The 24080-nt window shown below is 46.6% G+C and overlaps 1 protein-coding gene across 2 annotated transcripts; it reads right to left on the reverse strand.

Moving 5' to 3' along the window:
* Positions 1-306: 306 nt before the first annotated feature.
* On the reverse strand, positions 307-22790 carry chmp2a (charged multivesicular body protein 2A). Of its 2 annotated transcripts, none has more exons than XM_063062468.1 (6): positions 22681-22790; positions 10966-11147; positions 6129-6308; positions 4456-4586; positions 2058-2119; positions 307-795 (listed from the first exon to the last, which is right to left on the reverse strand). In XM_063062468.1, the coding sequence occupies exons 2-6, from the start codon at positions 11131-11133 to the stop codon at positions 677-679; spliced, it is 660 nt and encodes a 219-aa protein (XP_062918538.1). In that variant the 5' UTR covers positions 11134-11147; positions 22681-22790; the 3' UTR covers positions 307-676. The 2 variants fall into 2 exon arrangements, with proteins under 2 accessions (XP_062918538.1, XP_062918537.1); XM_063062467.1 differs by having other exon boundaries at positions 22644-22783.
* Between the last annotated feature and the right edge of the window lie 1290 nt (positions 22791-24080).

Here is a 24080-nt window from a genome sequence, read left to right on the forward strand (position 1 = left end):
GCTACAACGTCCCTCTACTCCTTCTCCCAGCCGAGATGAGTGGTTGGCACGGGGTTCAAGTGCTGATGTATTTTTACTGGAGTTAGAGGAGGTGCAGTCCTGTGTACGACTGAGAATGGGAATATACATAGTCCACACTGAGCCAGTGGCCATGAAGCTCAATGTCGATTGGCACAATAGTGTTGCAGCCTCCAAGGAATTTGTGTTCACCCTCCAGCCTCTGCAACTAAACTGATTAGCTCATCTCCCTCCAAACGATCCAAAAATCACAGGTGCATTTTAAATACTTCCTTTAAAGTGGTAGTAGGGAGGGGGTGGGTTTGGATTTGGAGTGTTCCTTGCCCGAAACTTTGGTGAGCATTAAAACAACACTGGTAAAGGATGAATAAAGAAAAATAAAGAATTGGGAATAATAGACACTGGCAACCAACAAGGCTCCATCTCTCTCCGCCACTGACTCTCAGCTATAGCGGATTCACTTAAGTTTCCTCATTCTTACGTTGGTGTGTCCTGCCCATTGCACTGTTTCAGACTTGCTAGCCCCTCCCCGCCCCCAGATGTATCAGCTTGGCGATCACTCCCACAAACCAAAAGAAATACCAAATCACAATCGCTCCGTGCAGTCTATATTATACAGCTAATTTAAGTTTTAAAAAACAACCACGTGGCGACCCACTCAGTCTTTACGGAGGTTCTTCAGCCGTTTTTCCAGGTCAGCATCTGCGTCTTCCAACACCACCGGCTCTGCCTTTTTCCCGGCAGCGACACTGAGTGATGCTCCAGTACTTGGCAGATCTGGAAGGCGAAAGGAACATCCTGGGGTTAGCTGCCCGGGGAATGGAGCAGGCCAGAGACCTCTGACAGCTACAGCTGGAGGCGGCCTTCCTACTGTGATCACACGGCTCCACAGACCAGAACTCTTACCCACCACACCCGCACTGGATACAATCCCAACAACAGAGGGTTAGACGCGACACTTAACCTGATACGCTGCTCTCCAAGAGAAATCTACTCTGCGATAGGTAATGGTTTTCAGATGAGACAACTGTCTGCTACCTCAGCTGGACAGGGAAGATCTAGGGCTGCGTTCTGAGCCATGGTCAGCAATTACTTCTCACAACACATCACATTTACCTGTCTGAATCGCACAACCTGGTTATTGTTTTAGTTATATTATCAGACAAAGCCTAACAAACATTTACCAAAAGCAACCACAAGAGCTTAGACCTGCTGTGCACTATTCAATAAGATCAACGCCCATCTGGTGTTGGCCACAATACTTGCAGCCATTATGCAAGTTCGTTTGGAAGGACTCTTCATTGCTGTTTCCATAACAATTGTTTTTGGACCAGTCTGGGTCATTAGCCCTGAACCAAACCCACAAACCTGGCAGTGGACCACTCTTAGTCTAGCTTCTACCCTTTGACCTGTTTGGCATGAGTGACCCAACCAAGAGCCATATCACAAGGCCCTGACTCCGGCCAACATAGCTCTCTGGGTCATTGAGGCACACAAGCCTCCGAACCCCACGATAAGGTTGTGGTCCACTTGGAGTGTTGGCCACAATATTTTCCTACTGAGCGCCATAACCCTAAATTCCTTTGACATCATTGGATATGAACTGGATACTGTATAAAGTGCTCAGGCATATCCAGCAGTCTTGAAAGGGTTAGGGGTCAGGTGAGGGTTTTAATGCAGGTGCTCCTTCCACACACCACCCCCCCCCCCACCCCCAAGGTCTCACTAATACACTGGACCTTCCTGCCTGTCAGGTAGACTTCACTGAACTGTGTATGGCTGTAGGGTAGTCAAGAAGCAGGGAAGAAGGCCGTTTCACCTAACTCCATGCCAAAAAGGTTGCCTAATGAGCCGTTCCATACTGAGTTTGTGCTACAGCCCTCTATACCAGGAGGCAATAAATTTCAAGAGCTTCTGATGGAGAAGAAAACGGGCTCAGTCTGCTCATTAGCTCGCCGGTTCAATGTGTCGGCTGGATGGTATAACATTATTCAGCTGGCAAAATCCTGCAAACCCACCTTTCCCCCCGTGATACTTACTGGACAGCTCATCAGTCAGGGTCAATCCAAGTTCATCCAGGACCTGAGACACAATAGCGTCACTGAAATACAAGAGAGATAGACACGTACTAGTTTATTCTTGGCGTTCACTGTGGAGGGAGCAGAGATGTGGAGCCTGATGCCGAGATTTCTCTCTCTGGGGATTTGAGTTGAGAAACAACATTCAGTCCCTGAAAGTATGATGGCCTCGCCCTCCTGCAGCTTCACCCAACTCCCCAGACTACAAGCACACAGGCTGTTTAATCCCATCTGCACACAGGAACAGGAGATTCCATTCAGATCTCCAACTTGTTCCCTCATCCCACTGCAGCACAGCCCACTCAAATCCCCACGAAATGCTGGAGGAACTCAGCAGACCAGGCAGTGTCTATGGAAAAGGCTACACAGTCGACATTTTGTGTGTGTTGCATTAGATTTATAGCATCTGCAGATTTTCGTGTGCTTGTGACAATCAAACCCCTTTCCTTTTATATTCCTCAGTACTCAGAGCCAGCAACCAAATCCACCAACAACAACCACCCATTGCCAACCTGCACACTGCGCTGGAATCCATGGATCCCGCACCAGCCTCTACACTCACCCTGGGAGAGCATCACACTCAACTTGAGAGATGGAACTACTCATGACCAGTCTCCAGCCTCAGATTTGGGGGCGGGTGGGGGGGTAGGAAAGAGTATTACAGGTTTCCTTCATCCATCCTGTGTGAAATGCTTCCAGAAACTGCCCCGGCCTGCAACACTGAGTGTCATAGGAAGCCATTCCTGCCTGTGGCCATCAAACTTTACAACTTCTCCCTCGGAGGGTCAGACACCCTGAGCCAATAGGCTGGCCCTGGACTTATTTCCTGGTGTAATTTACATATTATTATTTAATTATTTATGGTTTTATTACTATTTAATTATTTATGGTGCGACTGTAACGAAAACCAATTTCCCTCAGGATCAATAAAGTATGACTATGAATAATGTTAATGCTTTGCCTGCTTCTTTTCTAAACTCCTCTCAATTACTGTAAACACCATAACCCCACAGTATACAATCTACACAAGCTTAACATCCAATTTTGATCTTTCTGTATTATTGAATTGATACTGTGTCCAAGTCAAGGCCAATACACCCCTCTGACGCAACCATAAAATGCAACCACAGCCACGTGCAGACTTAACCGGATTTCCACTGCTTTGGTTGCTGGTGATCGGGAATTTCCTGTTTAAAGAACTGCTGATGTCCGGCGCCTCACTCTGCTCCAGGGGGCAGTAGCACACTCTGCCTGTTCCACTACTTTGTACTTGGGGACTCAAGATAAAAGCTTTTTGTTGTTAGGTGAATGACTTTGATGATTAAGATTTATCCGTCACTGTCAGTAAAGTGGTGACAAACTTTTCATAGCGCAAAGCTACCACAGCTATATGCATGGTGCAACAGAGAAAGCCCTGCAGCTTGGAAGGAACACAGCGATATGCTACATATACAGCTTTACTGTGGAACGAACACGCTTAAATCACCTTTCACTTCCTTGGGTATCAGCAGCCCAATTAGCTCTCGTTTTCCCCAGGCAGCTGATAACCCATCACTGACTCTCCAGGGAGATTGGATTTGAGTCACAGTTGAAGGATAGAGGTGTGTTTCTGCCTCCATCACCAAAAAACCCCTGTGTTCATGGATACAGTGCTATTGCAGAGCACCAGGTATTAGCAGTGTAATCTAGCTCCGAGCTTGCCTGCTGAGTACGCATACACACAGTGCCTTCAGTCAGTACTGTGACGAAGAAGAAAAAACAATTTCCAAGTCTGCTAACCAAGAGACAAGTTTAAGCGGAATACCTTCAAAGAAGGAAGGATGTATGGATAGTGAATCTCTGTTGAACTGCAGGAACAGGCAGAGTGTTATACTGTCCTCTGGAGCAGTGTGAAGCACTGGAAATCAGCAGTTCTTAAAACAGGGAACCAAAGTAATGAACCGCCATCACTGCTGGCAGTTTGACACATCTCAGAGCTGGAGACCCAGACAAGAGTAGATGCAAAGGTGCAGCCATCCGTCAGCCACAATCACCATCCAGAGGACCATGGCTGGCAGCTGTGCGGGAGCACAGTTCCCCAAGAAACATCAAAAAGTTCCCCAAGAAACACCACCCCAATTTGGAAATACATCCACATTCTATCATTGTAACTGGATCCAAATCCTCACAGCCATACCCAAAATCACTGTGGGAACAGTTGCAGTGGTTCTAAACGGTGGGCTTACAACTGGCTTCTCTATACCAGCTTTGTCAACATTATCACATCCGGAGATGAATAATAAAGAATCCCAAATTATGAAGCGGATTGCGCCTGCTCCCTGACTCAAAAGTTACAACCGATGAGATACTCTCCACTTACCTTTCTTCTTCGTCATCTTCATCGCCCATGGCATCATCAATGGCGTCATTCATCATTTCCTCTTTCATGTCCATGATCTCTGTCTGCTTCTCAAACTCCATCATGATCTTCTGAATCTGAGGCAACTTCAGCTACAAGGAGAAGGACAGGTCAGGACTTCGAGTACAAGAAGACTTGATTAATCTAAACTTTCAACAACGTTTCTCTGCAGTGGATCTTTCCCAGCAACATGGATGGACAGTGCATTGAAATAGGAAGAGTTTGGATGGACAATACATTGAAATAGGAGGAGTTCTGATGATGATTGATCATAAAGAAAAAAATTAAGAAGGTGCCCCAGGATCAAAGAGAAGCTAGTGCTTAACGTGGGCAGAATTTGCCAGCACCCAGATGCCAGTTGTGATCACTGTTATAGAAAAGACGTGGTTAAACTGGAAAGAATACAGAGAAGATTTACGAGGATGTTTCCAGGACACGAGGGCCTGAGATATAGGGAGAGGTTGGCCTGGCTGGGTCTTTATTCCTTGGAACATAGGAGAATGAACTTTATGGAAGTGTTAGAGTGATAGATAAGTGGATGATAAGTCTTATCACAGGGTAGCAGTGTCCAAAACTAGGAGGCATAGATTTTGCTTGAGAGGGAAAAGATTTAAACGTGTTCTGAGGGGCAACTTTTTCCATGCTGAGGGTGGCGAGGATACAGAATGAGCGCAGGAAGTGGTTGGGTCAGGTATGACAGAATCATTACAGCAACAGCTACATGGAGGGTGAGAGCTGGAGGAATTCAGAAATTGGGGCTAGCTAGATAGATATCATGATTCGGCACGTTATCACTCTCCCTCTTCCAGAATAACTCATCTCTAGCTCCTCGCAGCTGCTGATGAATTATATTTATAGCATTTTCTGAGGCTGTCAGGGGCTCAATGAACAGCCGCCAGTTAACTCGACACTACTACACTGTGCTACTGTTATGACTTGACAACCACGAGAGCCCTACTCTCTGCGTTCCTTTCCTCATGTTCTTTATCCATACTTCACGACTCTTGTTGCTTTCAGTCACTAAATTCATTCCTCAGCACACCGAAGAAAACCAGGAAATAGGAGCAGGAGGCCAACTCAGCACCTCAAACCTGACCCACCATTCCGTATGATCCCCAGTTGACCTACCCAGGTCTCGGCGTTCCTTCTCTCTGCCTGGTACCCAGTGTGCTCAATTTCCTGGTCTTTCAGAAACTTAGCTGCTTCCTCTTTCAACAGGCCCAGTGACCCAGCCTCCACAGCCCACCAAGGTAAATATTTCCAGAGATTCCTCACTCTCCAAGATAAAATTCCAACTCTTTAAAATAACTGCCCCCTAATTTTTTAACCATGACCCCTCATTTGAGAGGCACCCAGTTATAGAGACATCTTTGCATAATCCTGCCGGGGCCCTCCCCCCCAGGAGCTTATGCACTTCAATAAAATCCTCATTTTTTCTCAAATCAGAAGAATGTAGATCTAATTTCCCAAGCCACACAACCCTCTCATCCCAGGAATTGCCTGGTGAATTATCTATGGAGCATCCCCAATGCCAGTTAATGCCTTCTTAAATAAGGAACTGATTCAGCTGCTTTCCTCACCTTTACTATAATATTTCACCACACACCCAACACTCTTCAGAAGCAAAAACTTACTTGTTGATTCATGGTAGCCATGGCCTTGGTGACTCCTTTCATGGCCTGGGCCATGGTGTTGTTCGATTTCAGAGTCTGGATCTTCAGTGACACGGCCTGGATGTTTGCCTTCATCATAATGAACTTCTTCACATAGCGACGTGTCCGTACCAAGTCTTTTGCCATTATTTTCACTGCATCCTAGGGGTTGGCAAAAGAATACCATTCATGGGTACTGTCGAGACATTCAGTCCAGAAACAAGCTGCCATTTCGTTCCCCACAAAGTTTTTTTTAAATAATGTTGAATTCTAAAGCTGATAAATGGATAAAAGGAAAAACTCAGAGCACAAAACGAGACCCACGAAATCCAGCTCCTTCCTCCATTTTATTCAAGTCACTACTCCACAGCTCCAGTGACCCGCCCTTCAATCCCATACTGTCTGTAAGCTTCCCTTGTGACTCTGGCTTCCCCCACATCCCAAAGATGTGCAGCTTTAATTAAGTGGTAGAATGTGGGGAACACGAGGTGGCATTGGTATTAATGTAATTGGGAGCGTGAAAGTCAGCACAGACTTGGTGGGCTGAAAGGCCTTGGTATGAGACTCCAAATCAAATCCCTTCGCTGCATCCTCGTTTTCCTCAGTTATTCATTCAATCCCCTCTTGCATGTTCCTCAGTTATTCATTCAATCCCCTCTTACAGGTTCCTCAGTTATTCATTCAATCCCCTCTTGCATGTTCCTCAGTTATTCATTCAATCCCCTCTTGCATGTTCCTCAGTTATTGATTCAATCCCCTCTTGCATGTTCCTCAGTTATTCATTCAATCCCCTCTTGCATATTCCTCAGTTATTCATTCAATCCCCTGTTACAGGTTTCTCTGCTACTTGTTTCAATTCTTCCCCCGTTCCATTTTGTCCACACCCAACAGAGGACTTTCCCCTGACCTTTAAGTCAGATGTCATGGTAACTACTATGTTTAACAGTCCTGACTTTAGGCTCCTCCACAAAACCACAGCTTCATCAGCCTGCTGGGAGACCTAGCAAGGGTTTTATCACATCATCCTTCAGCTCTCCCTTTTCTAGCTCGCACGGTCCACTACATGCGTAGGGCAAGGAGTGCACACCGTCGGTAACGGATTCATAGCCATACAGCATGGAAACAGGCCCTTCAGCCCAATTACTCCATACTGACCACATTTCCAATCCAAGCTTGACCCATTTGGCCCACATCCCACTGAACTTTTCTTATCCGTGTACTTCTCCAAGTGACTTTTAAACGTTGTTAATGTACCTGCCTCAAACTCATTCCATGTATAGAATACCCTCTCAGTTTCCTCTTAATTTCTCCCCTCTCACACTAAACCCATATCCTCGATAGTCTGGGCGAGAACCAAGAGTGACATGAGCAGAAGGGTTTTTGTTTTACACACCGAGTGGTTCTGCTCGGTTAGGGAAGTTGTGGCAGTTAAAACAGAGTAAGATAATACTCCATCTTGGTAGTCTCCAACCTGATTTTATGAATATTGATTTCTTTGTCTTCTAGTAACCATTCCCCTCTATTCCTCCTATCCTCCTGACCCCTTTACCCCTTCATTTTCTACTCCCGCATCTTCAAGAACTGCCCATCACCTTCAACTTCCTCTCTCTGGTTGCCCACCTCCTTCCCTTTATTCCATAATCCACTAGGGCCATGGAATAAAGGATTCCTTCTTCAGCCCTGTCTCTCCCACCTATGACACTGGGGCAGCACGGTAACGTAGGGTTAGGTCCCATGGAATCCCGGGTAAACCAATTAGATGGATTCACAATTGGCTCGGAGGTCGGAAGGTGGTGGTACTGAAGGCTGTTTCCCAGAATGGAGGCCAGTGACTTGTGTAGTGATGTAGGGGACACAAGGTTAGATTAGCAAGCTTATGTATGACATAGACCTTGGTGTTGTTGATAGTGAAGGTTATAATAGATTATAGGGGGGTCTTGATCTGTTAGGGAAGAGCCTGAGGAGTAGCAAATGGATCTCAATACAGACAAGTGTGAGTTAATGCAACTTAGAAAGTCAAACCATTGTAGGAGTTGGATGATGAACGGCTGAGTGCTGGCAATGAGAGCAATAGTGTGTAACGGATTAGAGGGACGTTGGAGCACAAGTGTAGCTTGTTGAAAGTAGCATCACAGGTAGACGGTGGTGAAAAAGGCATTTAGCACACCGGTTTTCATCAGTCAGAGCACTGAGACAGGAGCTGGACAGGAGCTGGACATCACGTTGTTGGTGACGCCGCACTTGGGGAGTACTGTTTTGGTTACTTTGTTATCGGAAAGACATGGTTAAACCGGAAAGAGTGCAGAGAAGATCTACGAGACCATTACCGGGACTAGTGCGACAGAGTTATGGGAAAGGTTAGCTGGGACAGGTCTTCATTCCTTGGAGTGTAGGGGAATGAGGGGTGACCTTATAGAAATGTTTAAACTTATGAGAGAGAGATAGATGAATGGTAGAAGTTTTTCCCTAGGGCAGGAGAGTCCAAAACCATGGGGGGGGGGGCACAGGTTAATGGTGGGAGGGAAAAGATTTTAAAGGGTCCTTTTTCACATAGAGGGTGGTGAGTACATGGAATGAGCTGCCAGAGGAAGTGAGTGGGGCAAGTACAACAGTATCATTTATAAGCATCTTGGATAAGTACATAGAGGGGCAGGGCTTAAATGGACATGTGTCGAAACCAAGAAAATGGGACTAGCTGGTTGAAAACTGTAGTCATCATAGACTCATTGAGCCAAAGGGCCTGTATCCAAGTATTGCTATAGGACACCAAGTGACATTGATCATTGCTGACTTTAATGAGTCGGTGGCAAAGCATTTGCTGGTGTCAGGTACGCACTCACAGCTGATCCAAGCTGTGGTGCAACCCCGCCCAGCTAATTTCCCCATCAGCAATGGAAGGACACTGCTCTACCTGAAAAGATTGTAGGCCGGTGAGCCTTGTATCAATGGTGGAGAGGTTACCGGAGAAGATTCTCAGGCAAAGGATCTACTCACACCTGGGAGAACATAACTTTATTAGGGATAGTCAGCATGGCTTGGTGTATGGGCAGTCATGGCTTAAAAACATAATTGAGTTATTTTTAGAAGTGACAAAGATGATTGATCAGGGTAGAGTAGTGGATGTTGTATATATAGACTTTAAAAAAAAGCATTTGACAAAGTCCCTTAGGCTGATCCATGTGATTAAGACACATGCAATTCATGAAAACAGTGGACTGAATTCAAAACTGGCTCGGCCATTTAAGTCAGAGTGTAGTGCAGGGCTATTATTCTCACTGGGGACCTGTGACCATTCGTGTTCCACAAGGATGAACACTAGGAGATTTTTTGTTTGTGAATGACCGGGATGAAAATGAAGGTGGAATACTCGTGTTCCACAAGGATCAATGCGTAGAGTTTTTCAGTTTGTGAACCACCAGTGTGAAAATGATTAGTAAGTTAGCTGTGACACAAAAATTGGAAGAGCTGTGGATCGCAAGTCAAAGGATACTGCAGGATATAGACCAGTTGGAAACGGCAGATGGGGTGTATTCTAATGGAAGTCAAAAGCAGTAAATGGCAGGACCCTGAGAAGTACTGACGTACACAGACGTAAGCAGATGCTCAGTTTAATTCACCATCTTGGCTGGAGCAGACATTGTGGGCTGTAAGGCCTGTCCTTGTGCTTTCATGCTTCTCTTACAGAGACATAGCCAATGATTACAATACCTGACAATATTAATGGCACCATGGTTTAGTTACTGCGCTGGTAATGCAGAGGCTTGAACTCAAGTACTGTTGAGGACAAGAGTCATGATTTAAACCTGTGCATTGATGAAGCATTGCTGATGTTTCTCAATCGCAATGACCTGAAGGGGCACTACTATTGGTAGAGCTCCCCAACACTCCTGGATCTCGCAGGGGTGCCAAACCTGGGGCCCACGGACACCTCGGTTAGTGGTAGGGGTCCATGGCATAAAAAAGGCTGGGGACCCCTGAAAGGTGGGCAAGGTATGCATCTTGAGAGTGAGCATTTGACGGCTCTGGGCCTGCATTCACTGGAATTCAGAAGAATGAGAGGTGACCTATTGAATGGTGAAAGGCCTTGATAGAGTGGACATGGAGGAGATGTCTCCTATGATGGGGGAGTCCAAGACCTGAGGGCACGGCCTGGAAGTAGAGGGATGTCCTTTTAGAATGGAGTTGAGGAGGAATTTGTGGAGAGTAGAAAATCTGTGGATTTATTTGCCATAGGCAGATTTGGAGGCCAAGTCTTTATATATATTTAAGACAGAGTTTGGTAGATTCTTGATTGGTCTGGACATGAAGGGATACAGGGAGAAAGCAGGAAATTGGGGCTGAGAGGAAAATTGGATCAGCCATGATAAAATGGCAGAGAAGATTTGATGCACTAAATGGCTTAATTCTGCTCCTGTATCTTATGGAAACCTACAGATGTGTACTTGATAGGTGTAGTGGGCAAACAACTACACTAGCTCAACTTTGTCCATTGTGTCCTCCCTTTTACCTCCAGATTTCACAATTGATCCACACACTAGGTGCAATTTACAGTGAACCTCTGGGCTGTGAGAGGAAACCAGAGCACCTGGAGGAAACTGACACAATGACAGGCAAATTCCACACACCCAGGTCACCGGGAGAGAGTGGCTCTCCCAGACACACCACTGCGCTTTCTGTCGGAAAGAGGTTCACCACCCTCTGCACAAATCTTTTTTTTCCTGATCTCTGTTCTAAGTGATCCAGCCCACATTAGAAATAGCCCATCAGTTTACTCTCCTCTTGAAGAATTAGCTCCTGAAAAGGCTTTGTGTGCACATACCATCTGCCCCTGTTTGGCCATTTTCTTGATGTCAGCAATGATCTTCTTCTCCTGCTGCTCCAGCTTCGTTCGCTCGCGGTCTAATTCCCTCATGGCCCGGTTCAGCGCCCGCTGGTTCTGCCGGAGCATCTCCTCCGGGGTCTTTCTTCTTCCGAATATGGCATTCATGGTGCTTCACTGAACTGTGGCAGAGGAAAGCAAAGAATATCAGGGTCGGCGTAGCTTACAATTCTTTGTCTTTAGCAATCGTTTTATTAATTTAAAAAAAGTACATATATACAAACAAGAGGATTATCTCATATCTATATCGATAATAATACATATAAAAGGTAAAATAAACATTATCAAGATCACACACAGTATTAATCTAATAGTATATAATAAAAAATAAGATAATGAATTCTCCTCTCATCATTTCCTAAAAAGAAAAAAGATAAAGAAACTTTTATAATTAATATATATGTGTGTGTATATGTATGTGTGTATATATATCCATTATTCTCTATAAACAAAAACAAAAAAAAATAGAAAAAGAAAAAAGAAAAAAAAGGGGGACTGGGCAGCCCATATTGAGAGTAAAAGCAAGAAAAAAGAAAAACTTTCTGATCAAATCCAAAGTTTCGAGAAAGTAACTGGAAGAGCATGTAAGTATTTCAGTAAAAGTTTTAAAATATTCTTCTGTAAATCCATCCGGTCCCAGAGTTTTACCTGATTGAAAAGAGGATATAGCCCTATTTCCTCTCGTTTAATAGGCGCATCTAATGTATTCATATCTTGAATAGAAATTTGGGGTATATTCAATCTTTGCAAGGATCTATTCATAAAAGTAGTATTGTCTGGAAAATCAAATTTATAAAGGCTAGAGTAAAAATCCAGAAATACGTTATTAATTTCCTGACAATCTGACGTTTCAGTTCTATCAGTTCTTCGTATTTTCAAAATCTGCCTTTTAGCCATAGATGCTTTAAGTTGACCGGCCAACAATTTACCTGACTTATCCCCATGTATATAAAATTGACTTTTAGATTTCAAAAGTTGCTGCTCAATGGGAAAAGTCAGAAACAGATCATACTGTGCTTGAAGTTCCACCCCTTCTTTATATAGATCTTCACTAGGTGTTATTGAATAAACTTTATTTCTTTAATCCTGTTAGTAATCACTAAACTTCAGCTTTAGTCTTCCTTCTTAAAGCTACTGAATATGAGATTAGCTATCCCCTAAGAAAAGATTTCATCGCATCCCAAATAACCAAATTTGTATTTAATTCAAAAAACAGAGAAATTTGCTCTTTAATAAAACTTACAAATGCTGAATCATGCAGCAGCGTAGCATTAAATCTCCATTGAGATGCATTCCGTATATTGTCAGGGAACTTCAGTATTAGTTTCGTGGGTGCATGATCCGACAACGCAATAGCGTCATACGCACAGTCAGCCACAAAAGGCACCAGTCACGTATCCAACAAAAAATAATCAGTTCTTGAATATTTACGATGTACATGTGAAAGAAAAGAAAATTCCTCATCTTTCGGATGGAGAAATCTCCAAATATCGAACAGGCCATATTCTAGTAAAAGAGAATTAATGCAGGTCGCAACCTTATTAGGAAGCCACGGATTGGTTGATGATCTATCAATTGAAGGATTGAGACAACAGTTAAAGTCACTGCCCATGATCAACTTACATTCATTTAAATTCAGTAATGCAGAAAATAACTTCTTAAAAAATTCAGGGCTTCCACCTAATATGACAGATGCTCTCTTTCAGCTTAAACCACTTCAAATAGGGTTGATAGCTAAAATTTATAAACGGTTATTGAATTGACGAATGATATCTAACAATAAAATTAAACGTGCTTGGGAATTGGAATTTCAAGAGTCATTTTCAGATAATCAATGGAGTAAAATTTTTAATTTGGTGAATAACTCATCTATTTGTGCCCGTCATTCCTTGATACAGTTCAAAGTAGTGCATCAAAGGATATGTCAAAGGATATACTGGCAAGTATTTTTTCCAACATTAATCCCATTTGTGACAATATTGAGGTGGCCACTTTAACTCATATGTTTTGGTCTTGTATAAAGCTAGATAATTTTTGGAGAGATGTTTTTAAAATGCTATCAAAAGTCTTGGATCTGGATTTACAACCTAATTTACTTAAGGCAATTTTTGGGATTATCCCATCGGACGCAGGAAATATTCCTGTTTCTGCTCAACGTATGATAGTCTTTTCAACTTTATTGGTTAGGAGAGCCATTTTGTTGAAGTGGAAGGATTCCAATCCACCTATTGTCTTTTATTGGCTTTCCTCCATTATGTCCTGTTTAAGTTTAGAGAAAATAAGTCGTCGGACATTTGATACATCCTTTAAATTTGAGCAAATGTGACGACTTTTTAATCAATATTTTCATTTGATTTCATTTATTACTCTTCCAATTATTTCTCTTCGAAGTTTTAGATTTGATCAGAAAGTCGTATCCTTAGAATGGACTGCCCAGTCCCCTTTTTTCCTTTTCTTTTTTCCTTTTTTCTTACAGCTTGGTGGGGTTTTTTTCTTCTCATTTTTAAAATTTAGTTTATTTTCTCTCTCTCTATGAATTGATAAGAGGAGAATTAGTTGTCTTTCTTTTTTATTATATATTACATATTTGCTTATACTATGAATGATCTTGATAATGTCTATTTTATTTTCTGTGTGTTGTTATTGATATATATATTTGAGATCATTCTCCTCTTGTTTGTATATATGCTCTTTCTAAATCAATAAAAAGTTTAAGAAAGAAAGAAAAAATTCAGGGCTATCTACATTAGGTGCGTACACACACACCAAAGCCATGTTTTGACCACATAACAAACCAGTAGCAATTAAGTATCTTCCAATTGAATCAGTGACAGTTTTAAGGTGTACAAAAAGGATTTTAAAATTAATAAAAATAGATACCCTTGTAACTTTAGTTACTGATGAAGAGTGAAACTGAGAACCCCTCGAAAATTTTAAAAAACGGTTTTCATCCTCCCTACGGATATGGGTCTCTTGCAAAAAAATAATACCAGCTTGAATACCAGCAGAGATGCAAAGAAATTTTTTTCGCCAGAGGGTGGTGAATCTATGGAATTTGTTGCCACAGAGGCCAAGTCATTGGGTGTATTTAAGGCAGAGATTGATAGGTATCTGAGTAGCCAGGGCATCAAAGGTTATGGTGAGAAGGCAGGGGAGTGGGACTAAATGGGAAAATGATCAGCTCATGATAAAATGGCGGAACAGACTCGATGGGCCAAATGGCCAACTTCTGCTCCTTTGTCTTATAGTCTTATGGAAGTATTTTTAATTTCTTAAAGATCTTTCTACGCTTAATAGGTTGGTTCAAGCCATCCAGGTTCCAAGAGATTATATTAATTTTATTAACATCCATAATAAGGCTTTAATTTAAGATTTTAAAAAATAATTTAGTGTGCCGGAACAGACCACTCCTGCAGGGAAGAACAAATTATGGATTGGATCAGAGAGAAAAAAAGCAACATGATTGACAGGAAAACCTCTCAGGACCGCCCAGTCGAAATAACCTAAACTAATAGTTCCACCCCCTTCCCCCCAAACCTGAAAACCATCCAACAGCATGTTAAACTATAATCCCTTAACCCCTCTCTCGATTAGGCAGACTCTTTTTAAAAAGTTATACATTAACACCACTGACTAAAAACACAACACATACATGAATAAACAAATTCCAAATATTTTGATATTATGTCTAACACAGGTTAAAACATAGTTAACAGTGGCCATCTTAAATTCATTTAATAAAAATTGATCATATATTCAAAAAAGATAGATCCAACCAAATAATATGTTACTACTAGTGTTAAACTCTTACAAATCCTAAAAACAATGTGTGGGCAGTCATAAAATGCAGATTGAACTTTCAACGATCCAGCTACAAACAACTCCCAGCCGAGGATTAAGTGTTTAAATTGCCTGCAAGACAGGCTTAAACTCCTTCATAAATTTCCAAGCCTCTTCTGGGGAGTCAAATCATTTTGGGTGGGCATTAGGCAGGGAAATTCTCAAACAAGCTGGATAACACAAAGAGGAACAACAGTTCTTCTTATAAAGTTCAGCCATCACTTCTCGATATTTAATTCTTTCTGTATAAACCTCTGGGGCAAAATCTTCAACCTTGCAAATCTCTCTCCATTATAAATTAGCTTCCGCCCCCCCCCGCCAACTTCCTAGCATCTCGAAGAATTGCTTCTTTAGTAGTAAAGTAATACAAAGGTAGAATCACAAGTCGAGGTTTCAACTCAACCGAAGGCTTCGGGGGAGGATTCGATGAGCTGTATCTATCATCGGAGGAGCTTCAAGTATCTCACTAAAAAGTGAGTGTAGCATATTCATGAAAAACTTTAGTGGCTCGCCGGTTTCCATGTTTTCAGGCAAACCCAGTATGCGTAACTTCATCCTACGACTTCTGCTTTCCAAATCTGTCGTTTTCTTAATTCTTAATAATTCTGAAGAAAGCTCAACGATTTTCTTTTCCATAGTAGATATTGTGGCGACCCACTTTCTGGCACCCACGAACCAGCTCACAACAGCGCGCGCAGGCAGAGGGCCGGCCCCAAAAAGGGCGCCAGGCCATCTTCACCAGCAGGGGGAAAATCCCGCGCACGGAAAGGGTCTGGGAATATGCATTCCCCACAGCAGTCCCGCCCCAGGGAGGGCGGGAACGGGAAGGCTTTAAAGCAGGCCGCGAAGTCTGAATAAATCTCTTTCATCGCAACTCTAACTCACCGACTCCGTGTGGTTATTCTAGCGCTATGTGTAGCACACCGCTACAATTGGTGACCCCACGGCCCAAACGATATTTGGACCAGAGATGACCGACACTGCATCTGCTCACGCAGTTTCGTTAAAACTGCCAAGCTTCTGGACGCTGCGACCCCAATTATGGTTCAAACAAGCAGAAGCACAATTCCACATTCGGCAGATAACCTCGGAGTCCACTCGCTACTACCACGTGCTGAGCTCACTCGACCAGGAGACAGCTGCACAAGTTGAGGAGTTTATACAGTCGCCCCCGGAGAACGGCAAATACACAGCATTCAAAGCCCTGCTCATAAGGATTTTCAGACTCTCACAGCGCGAATGAGCACGCCGCTTAATGCACCTGGATGGTTTGGGAGACAGGCCGCCATCAGCATTAATGAATGAGATGCTGGCCCTGGCTGAAGGACACAAACCCTGCCTCATGTTTGAGCAGGCATTCCTCGAGCAACTGCCCGAGGACATATGCCTGCTGCTGTCCGACACAGATTTCAGCAACCCCCGGGAGATGGCGGCCCGAGCAGATGTGCTGTGGAATGCCAGGAAAGAGAGAGGGGCATCCGTCGCACAGATCACCAAGCCGCGTGCCCAACGACAGACCAGACCAGGCCCGGCAGCAGAGCCTACAAAACCCGGCGACGGGAGTGAGGAGCCCAACGAACAATGGTGTTTCTACCACCAGCGGTGGGGCACGGAGGCCCGCTGCTGCAGACCGCCCTGCAAATTCCCGGGAAACGCCAGGGCCAGCCGCCGCTGATGGCTATGGCGGCTGGCCATCAGGACAGCCTCCTGTACGTCTGGGACAAGCAGTCGGGACGCCGCTTTTTGGTCGACACTGGAGCGGAGATCAGCGTCTTACCTCCAACGAGTTACGACACCCGCAACAGAGAACCGGGACCCACCCTGAGGGCCGCAAATGGCAGCACAATACGAACCTACAGCACCCGCACGGTGCGGCTACAGTTCAGCTCCAGCCAGTTCACGTGGGACTTCACACTGGCCGCTGTGGCCCAACCACTCCTGGGGGCAGATTTTCTACGAGCCCACAGCCTGCTGGTCGACCTGCAAGGGAAGCGATTAGTCCACGCCAAGACTTTTCAAACGTTCTCCCTGGGTGAAGCAAAGTTGCCAGCCCCACACCTGGACTCCAGCACGCTGTCCGACGACGAATTCACCAGGGTCCTGGTGGATTTCCCATCAGTACTGACACCGCAGTTCACGGCAGCCATGCCCAGACACGGAGTACAGCACCACATCCCGACCCAGGGACCACCCCTCCACGCCCGTGCTCGAAGGCTTCCCCCGGACAAGCTCCGACTGGCGAAGGAGGAGTTCAAGAAGATGGAGGTATTGGGGATCATACGACGGTCCGACAGCCCATGGGCCTCCCCCCTTCACATGGTGCCCAAGGCAACGGGGGGCTGGAGACCATGCGGTGACTACCGCAGTCTGAACGAGACTACAACGCCAGACCGCTACCCTGTGCCGCACATTCAAGACTTCGCAGCAAACCTACACGGCGCAAGGATCTTTTCCAAGGTAGACCTCGTCCGGGGATACCATCAAATCCCTGTACATCCGGACGACATCCCCAAAACAGCACTTATCACCCCGTTCGGACTTTTCGAATTCCTCCGAATGCCGTTTAGTCTAAAGAATGCCGCACAGACTTTCCAGCGGCTAATGAACATGGTGGGACGCAACCTGGACTTTGCATTCATCTATTTGGACGACATCCTCATAGCCAGCAGTAGTCGGCAGGAGCATCTGTCCCACCTCCGCCAGCTCTACTCCCGCCTGAGCGAATTCGGCCTTACAATCAACCCAGCCAAATGCCAGTTCGGACTCGACACTATCCACTTCCTGGGCCACAGGATTACTAAAGACGGGGCAACCCCGCTGCCCGCCAAGGTAGACTCGGTCCGCAATTTCCCCCGACCCAACACAATCAAAGGCCTGCAGGAATTCGTGGGTATGGTGAATTACTACCACCGTTTCCTCCCCTCAGCAGCCCGAACCATGCGACCCCTGTTCACTCTAATGTCGGGTAAGGGCAAGGACATTACCTGGGACGAAGAGGCCGCAACCGCTTTCATTAAAACCAAAGAGGCCTTGGCAAATGCCGCGATGCTAGTGCACCCCAGAACGGACGTTCCTACTGCCCTCACGGTGGACGCATCCAACACAGCAGTCGGTGGAGTGCTGGAACAACTCATCGAGGGTCGCTGGCAACCCCTGGCGTTCTTCAGCAAACACCTACGACCACCCGAACTCAAATACAGTGCTTTCAACCGGGAGCTATTGGCACTATACCTGGCAATCCGGCATTTCAGGTACTTCTTAGAAGGTAGGCCCTTCACCGCGTTCACAGACCACAAACCGCTTACCTTTGCGTTCATGAAGGTGTCCGACCCCTGGTCGTCCCGCCAGCAGCGACATCTGCCCTACATCTCTGAGTACACGACGGACATCCGGCATGTCTCGGGAAAGGACAACGTCGTGGCGGACGCACTTTCCAGACCTACCATAAAGGCCCTGTCCCAGGGGGTGGACTATGCAGCGCTGGCAGAGGCACAGCAGGCAGACGCTGAGATCCCTAGTTACAGGACTGCAGTCTCCGGTTTACAGCTTCAAGACCTCCCCGTAGGCCCAGGTGAGAGGACCCTACTATGTGACGTAGCTACCGGCCAACCCCGCCCCGTCGTCCTAGCAGCCTGGCGCCGGGAGGTTTTTGAATCCATTCACAACTTAGCTCACTGCTCCATCAGGACAACTGTCCGGCTGGTCGCCAACAGGTTCGTGTGGCATGGACTGCGTAAACAGGTCAGTGAATGGGCCAAAACGTGCATGCAGTGCCAAACGGCCAAGGTGCAGCGGCACACCAAGGCTCCGCCGCAGCAGTTCGAACCCACCCGCCGGAGGTTCGACCACATCCATGTGGATATGGTGGGGCCCCTGCCAGTGTCACGAGGAGCGCGGTACCTCCTAACTATGATAGATCGGTTCACCAGATGGCCAGAGGCAGTCCAGCTCACCGACACCACCATCGAATCCTGCGCCCGAGCACTGATCGCAACCTGGGTAGCCCGCTTCGGGGTACCAGCCCACATTACCTCCGACAGGGGCGCCCAGTTCACCTCCAGCCTGTGGTCGGCTATGGCCAGACTTTTAGGAACACAGCTACACCACACAACTGCCTACCATCCACAGTCGAACGGACTAGTGGAGCGCTTCCACCGCCACCTGAAATCGGTTCTCATGGCCCGCCTGGAGGAGCCTAACTGGGTGGACGAGCTTCCCTGGATCCTGCTCGGTATCCGCACGGCGCCCAAAGAGGATCTGCACACCTCGTCGGCCGAGTTGGTGTACGGCGCGCCCCTGGTCGTCCCAGGAGAGTTCATACCAGCCCCAAGGGGGCAAGAGGAAGAACCCACAGCAGTCCTGGACAGACTACGGGAGAGGCTCGGTAACCTGGCCCCCATCCCCACTTCACAGCACGGACAGAGCCCGACCTGCGTACCCAAAGACCTGCAGAACTGTAAGTTTCTTTTTGTACGACGGGGCGGACACCAGGCACCGCTACAGCGGCCCTACAAGGGGCCGTTTAAGGTGATCAGGAACAACGGGTCCACGTTCGTGCTGGACATTGGGGGGAGAGAGGAGGTTTTCACGGTGGACCGACTCAAACCGGCCCATGTGGACTTGGTGCAGCCAGTCCAGGCTCAGGCACCGCGGCGCAGGGGCAGACCTCCCAAACAGAGGCCGATCCAGACTGTGGACACTGGGGGAGGTATCGCCGGTTCTGGGGGGGGTGGGGTTATGTGGCAACCCACTTTCTGGCACCCACGAACCGGCTCACAACAGCGCGCGCAGGCAGAGGGCCGGCCCCAAAAAGGGCGCCAAACCATCTTCACCAGCAGGGGGAAAATCCCGTGCGCGGAAAGGGTCTGGGAATATGCATTCCCCACAGCAGTCCTGCCCCAGGGAGGGCGGGAACGGGAAGGCTTTAAAGCAGGCCACGAAGTCTGAATAAATCTCTTTCATCGCAACTCTAACTCACTGACTCCGTGTGGTTATTCTAGCGCTGTGTGTAGCACACCGCTACATCTTTAATTCTTGTTCATTAATCACTTGATTCACTGTCTCCTGTTCTCTTCCGATTCTATTAGTGTCCTTTTTAAGAGTCTGATATTGAAATTCCAGATTCCTCAAAGATTCCCGGACAGCAGAAACGGTTGTTTCAAGCTATTCATTAGCATTCGTCAGTTTATCAATCTTGGTGTCCACCATTCCGATCTTGGTGTTAATATCTTGCATCAAAGAAAACATTCTTTCTGAATTAGAGACCTCCTCTGACCCCTTTGTTTGTTCGGCTTCGGAAACAATTTTGCCACCTCTTAATTCGATTCCAGTTCAGGTTCCAGCCATCATAAGTAAATTGTAAATCCTTCACTAAAAGTAATAAATCTTCAAAGTTTAAACAAACCTAGCAGTGGAAAGTAAGTTGTTAAAGGAAGGAGTAGCACCAACACGCGTCTTACTCCATGGGCTGCCGAAAGAAGACTCTAAATAGCTTACAACTCTAATCCTTCTTTTTCACCAACAGCAGATTTCCAAGCCTGGTTATAAGTTTTCAGAGATAGCTACAAGTCTAGAAGCCCCAAAGGCTACCACCAGTCTGCCACAGAGCCTCGGAGGACCCCCACCGCAGACTTCATTAAAATAGCTGCTGCAATACTACAAATCTTAAAGGCATCCATGTTGTTGATAATTATCTACCTTTCTTCACTTTACTTTTATTCCAATTATGCTTTATTTTTCCAGATTTTGTGCAGAATGAAGATATTATTAATACTTTAAGTTATGACCAGTCCTGAAGCAGCTGTTTTATCTTTCCAGGTGCATTTACTGTCAGAAAGTTCAAAGTAAATTTGTTAGGAAATACACATATGTCACCATATGCAACCCTGAGATTCACTTTCTTGGAGGCATTCAAAGTAAATTCAAGAACCATATCAGAATCAACAAAAGATCAAATCACACCCAAGAGGATGGAGAAATACCAATGTATAAGACAACAAACTGCAAAAACAGAGAATTTTTAAACAAGTAAATAAGCAATAAATAACGAGAACATCAGTTAAAGAGCCCATGAAAGTGAGGCCATAGGTTGTGGAAACAGTTCAGTGAAGGGGTGAGTAAAGTTATCCACTCTGGTTCAGGAGCCTAATGGTTGAGGGGTAATAACTATGCCTGAACCTGGTAGTGTGGATCCTGAGGCTCCTGTACCTGCTTCCTGATGATAGCAGTGAGCAGAGAGCATGACCTGGACGGTGGGTGCCCCAATGATGATGTGCTTTCCTGTGACAGTGTTTCATGTAGATACACTCAAAGGTGAGAAGGGTTTTTACCCGTGGTGGACTGGGCCTTATCCACTACTTTATGTAGGTTTTTCTATTCAAAAAGGCATTGGTGTTTCCGTGATGACCATGATGCAGTCTGTTGAAATACTCTTCCCCACGCATCAATAGAAGTTAGTCAGTGTTTAAGATGACATGCCAAATCTTCGCAAACTTCTTAAAAAAAAACGTAGAGGTGCTGTCGTGCTTTCTTTGTAATCGCACTTGCATGCTGAACTTGGGAGAGAGCCTCTGAAATGATAACACTGAGCAATTTAAAGTTGCTGACCTTCCCCACCTCTGATCCCCCATGAGAGGTTAAAGATATCGGCGAACACTCCAACCAGTTGATCAGCACAAGTCTTTAGTACTTGGCCATGTACCCTGTCTGGGCCGGATGCTTCCCATGGGCTCAGCCTCCTGAAGGATACTCCATGTCGGATCGGAGACTGAAAACACTGGGCTGTGTGTGGCAGGTCCACCATGACTCCATTTAGAAGTTTCATTGAGCCCATTTGGGACATCAGTAGTGTACAGTCCCAAGTCCCTTCACTAGGAAGGAGGGTCGAGTGAGTCACAAAGAAGTCCCAGAGTGCTGGTAGGTCTTGCATGCTCCATTGTAACAGGATTCGGATTAATTTTATTTATCATGTGTACTTCAGAACATACAGGGAAACGTGTCTTAATAACCGACACAGCCCAAGGATGTGCCGGGGGCAGCCTGCAAGTGTTGCCAGACATCCTGTCGCCAACACAGCGTGCCCACAATGCTCAGAACAACACAGAACACAAGTAAGAAACCAACAGCAAAACAAGCCCTATTCCTCCCTCCCACAGTCCCCCAACCCCATCTCTGCACTCCAGTCTCCAGCAGGTTCTTACAGATTTGTAGGCTTCGACAGGATTTACTATTTACTTCTACAGTCTGAAGTAGAATTATTATCCAGACGCCTGCTCACTCCTATCAGGCCACATGATCATTTAACCCAACGTTTCACGCGGAAGACAGCCCCTCTGACTGTGTAGCAATCAGTTAGAACTGCAATGAGACCGCTGACCAGATCTTGGTGCGCAAGTGTCTGCAGTGGAAATTAAACAGAAAACGTTCAGCAAACGTTCAGCCAGTGCTGCCTACCAAGCCTCCTAGAGTCGGGGCTCCCAGTCCAAGGGCTCAGGCCCAGCCCTGGACACAGTGAGGCCGGCCGAAGGAGAATCCCAGCAGAAGAACACTTCCCCTCCCACCGGTACCCACTCGGTGTCCGGCCAGCGCTTCCTCACTCCCACCACCTCTCCCTCTCCCTCTCCCCTTCACTTGTTCCCGAGCCCCCCCATCCCGGGCCTTCTGCCAACCTCCGCGTTCACTCCCTTCCACTGCCCCGTCCCCAGCCTACACTCAACCGGGCAGCCCCGCAAGGCCGCACGCAGTATTTGTGACGCCCAGCGCGGTCCTGAGACCCCCACCTTTCACCGGGGAAGCGGACACCCCCTTGCGACTCACGGAAAACGTTTCCTGTTGTTGCCGGCGACGTCAGAATAACGTCATCCAACAATAACAAATCAACTTTCGTTCCACGGCCGGCGCACCCGTCTCGAGACTCGTGAGGCCGGCTGCGTAATGACGTCACCTAATGGGAGGAGTGGGAGCCCCGCGTCGAGCGTTCGATTCCCGGTGGCGGAGCATGTTCGGCCCGACCTTCTGTCCGCAGACCTGGGCCGCTGATATAGGGAATCCGAGCCGGGGGAAAGGGCGAGACTCCAAACGAGTACACGGCATGGGTGGCACTAAGGAGAGAGGCACGGAGCTCAGGGGCATATTGATTTGAAGGTGGAGGTGGTGTTGGGTCTACTGAAGGCGGATAAGTGCCATGGGTGTGGTGGGTTCTATCGCAGGTTATGGAAAGAGGCAAGAGAAAAGATTGTTGGAGCCTTTACCCTACATATCCGCTTGAGAAAAACACCAGGCTCCAGATGATTGGAGAGTAGCTAAAGGGCAATAGGGACGAACTGGGAAATTTAGACCACCACTGGTTGGTGTTCCTGGCCAAGTACTAAAGACCTGTGCTGATTAACTGGCTGGAGTGTTCACTGAGATCTTTGGCAGTCTTATCCGAGCTACCCGCTTGCTTCAAGCAGGCTTCAATTATACCAGTGCTTAAGAAGAATGTGGTAACCTGCTTTCATGACTTTTGTCCAGTAGCAATTACGTCCACAGGGAGCAGTCCATGATCATTGCTGGACCACCCCACCAGCCTCCAGGTCCAACATATTATTCTCCGTAACTTCCGCCACCTCCAACGGTATCCCAACACTAAGCACATCTTTCCCTCCCTCCCCCCCCACCTCTGCTTTCTGCAGGGATCGCTCCCTACGCGACTCCCTTGTCCATTCGTTCCCCCCCCCCCAATCCCTCCCCACTGATCTCCCTCCTGGCACTTATCCGTGTAAGCCGAACAAGTGCTACACATGCCCTTACACGTCCTCCCTTACCACCATTCAGGGCCCCAGACAGTCCTTCCAGGTGAGACAACACTTCACCAGTGAGTCGGCTGGGGTGATATACTGCGTCCGGTGCTCCCGATGTGGCCTTCTATATATTGGGGAGACCCAACGCAGACTGGGAGATGGTTTTGCTGAACACCTACACTCTGTCCGCCAGAGAAAGCAGGATCTCCCAGTGGCCACACATTTTAATTCCACATCCCATTCCCATTCTGATATGTCTATCCATGGCCTCCTCTACTATAAAGATGAAGCCACACTCAGGTTGGAGGAACAACACCTTATATTCCGTCTGGGTAGCCTCCAACCTGATGGCATGAACATTGACTTCTCTAACTTCCGCTGATGCCCCACCTCCCCCTCCCCCTCGTACCCCATCCGTTATTCATTTATATACAC

This window comes from Mobula hypostoma, chromosome 11 (assembly GCF_963921235.1).
Source record: "Mobula hypostoma chromosome 11, sMobHyp1.1, whole genome shotgun sequence".
NCBI classification, from domain to species: Eukaryota; Metazoa; Chordata; class Chondrichthyes; order Myliobatiformes; family Myliobatidae; genus Mobula; species Mobula hypostoma.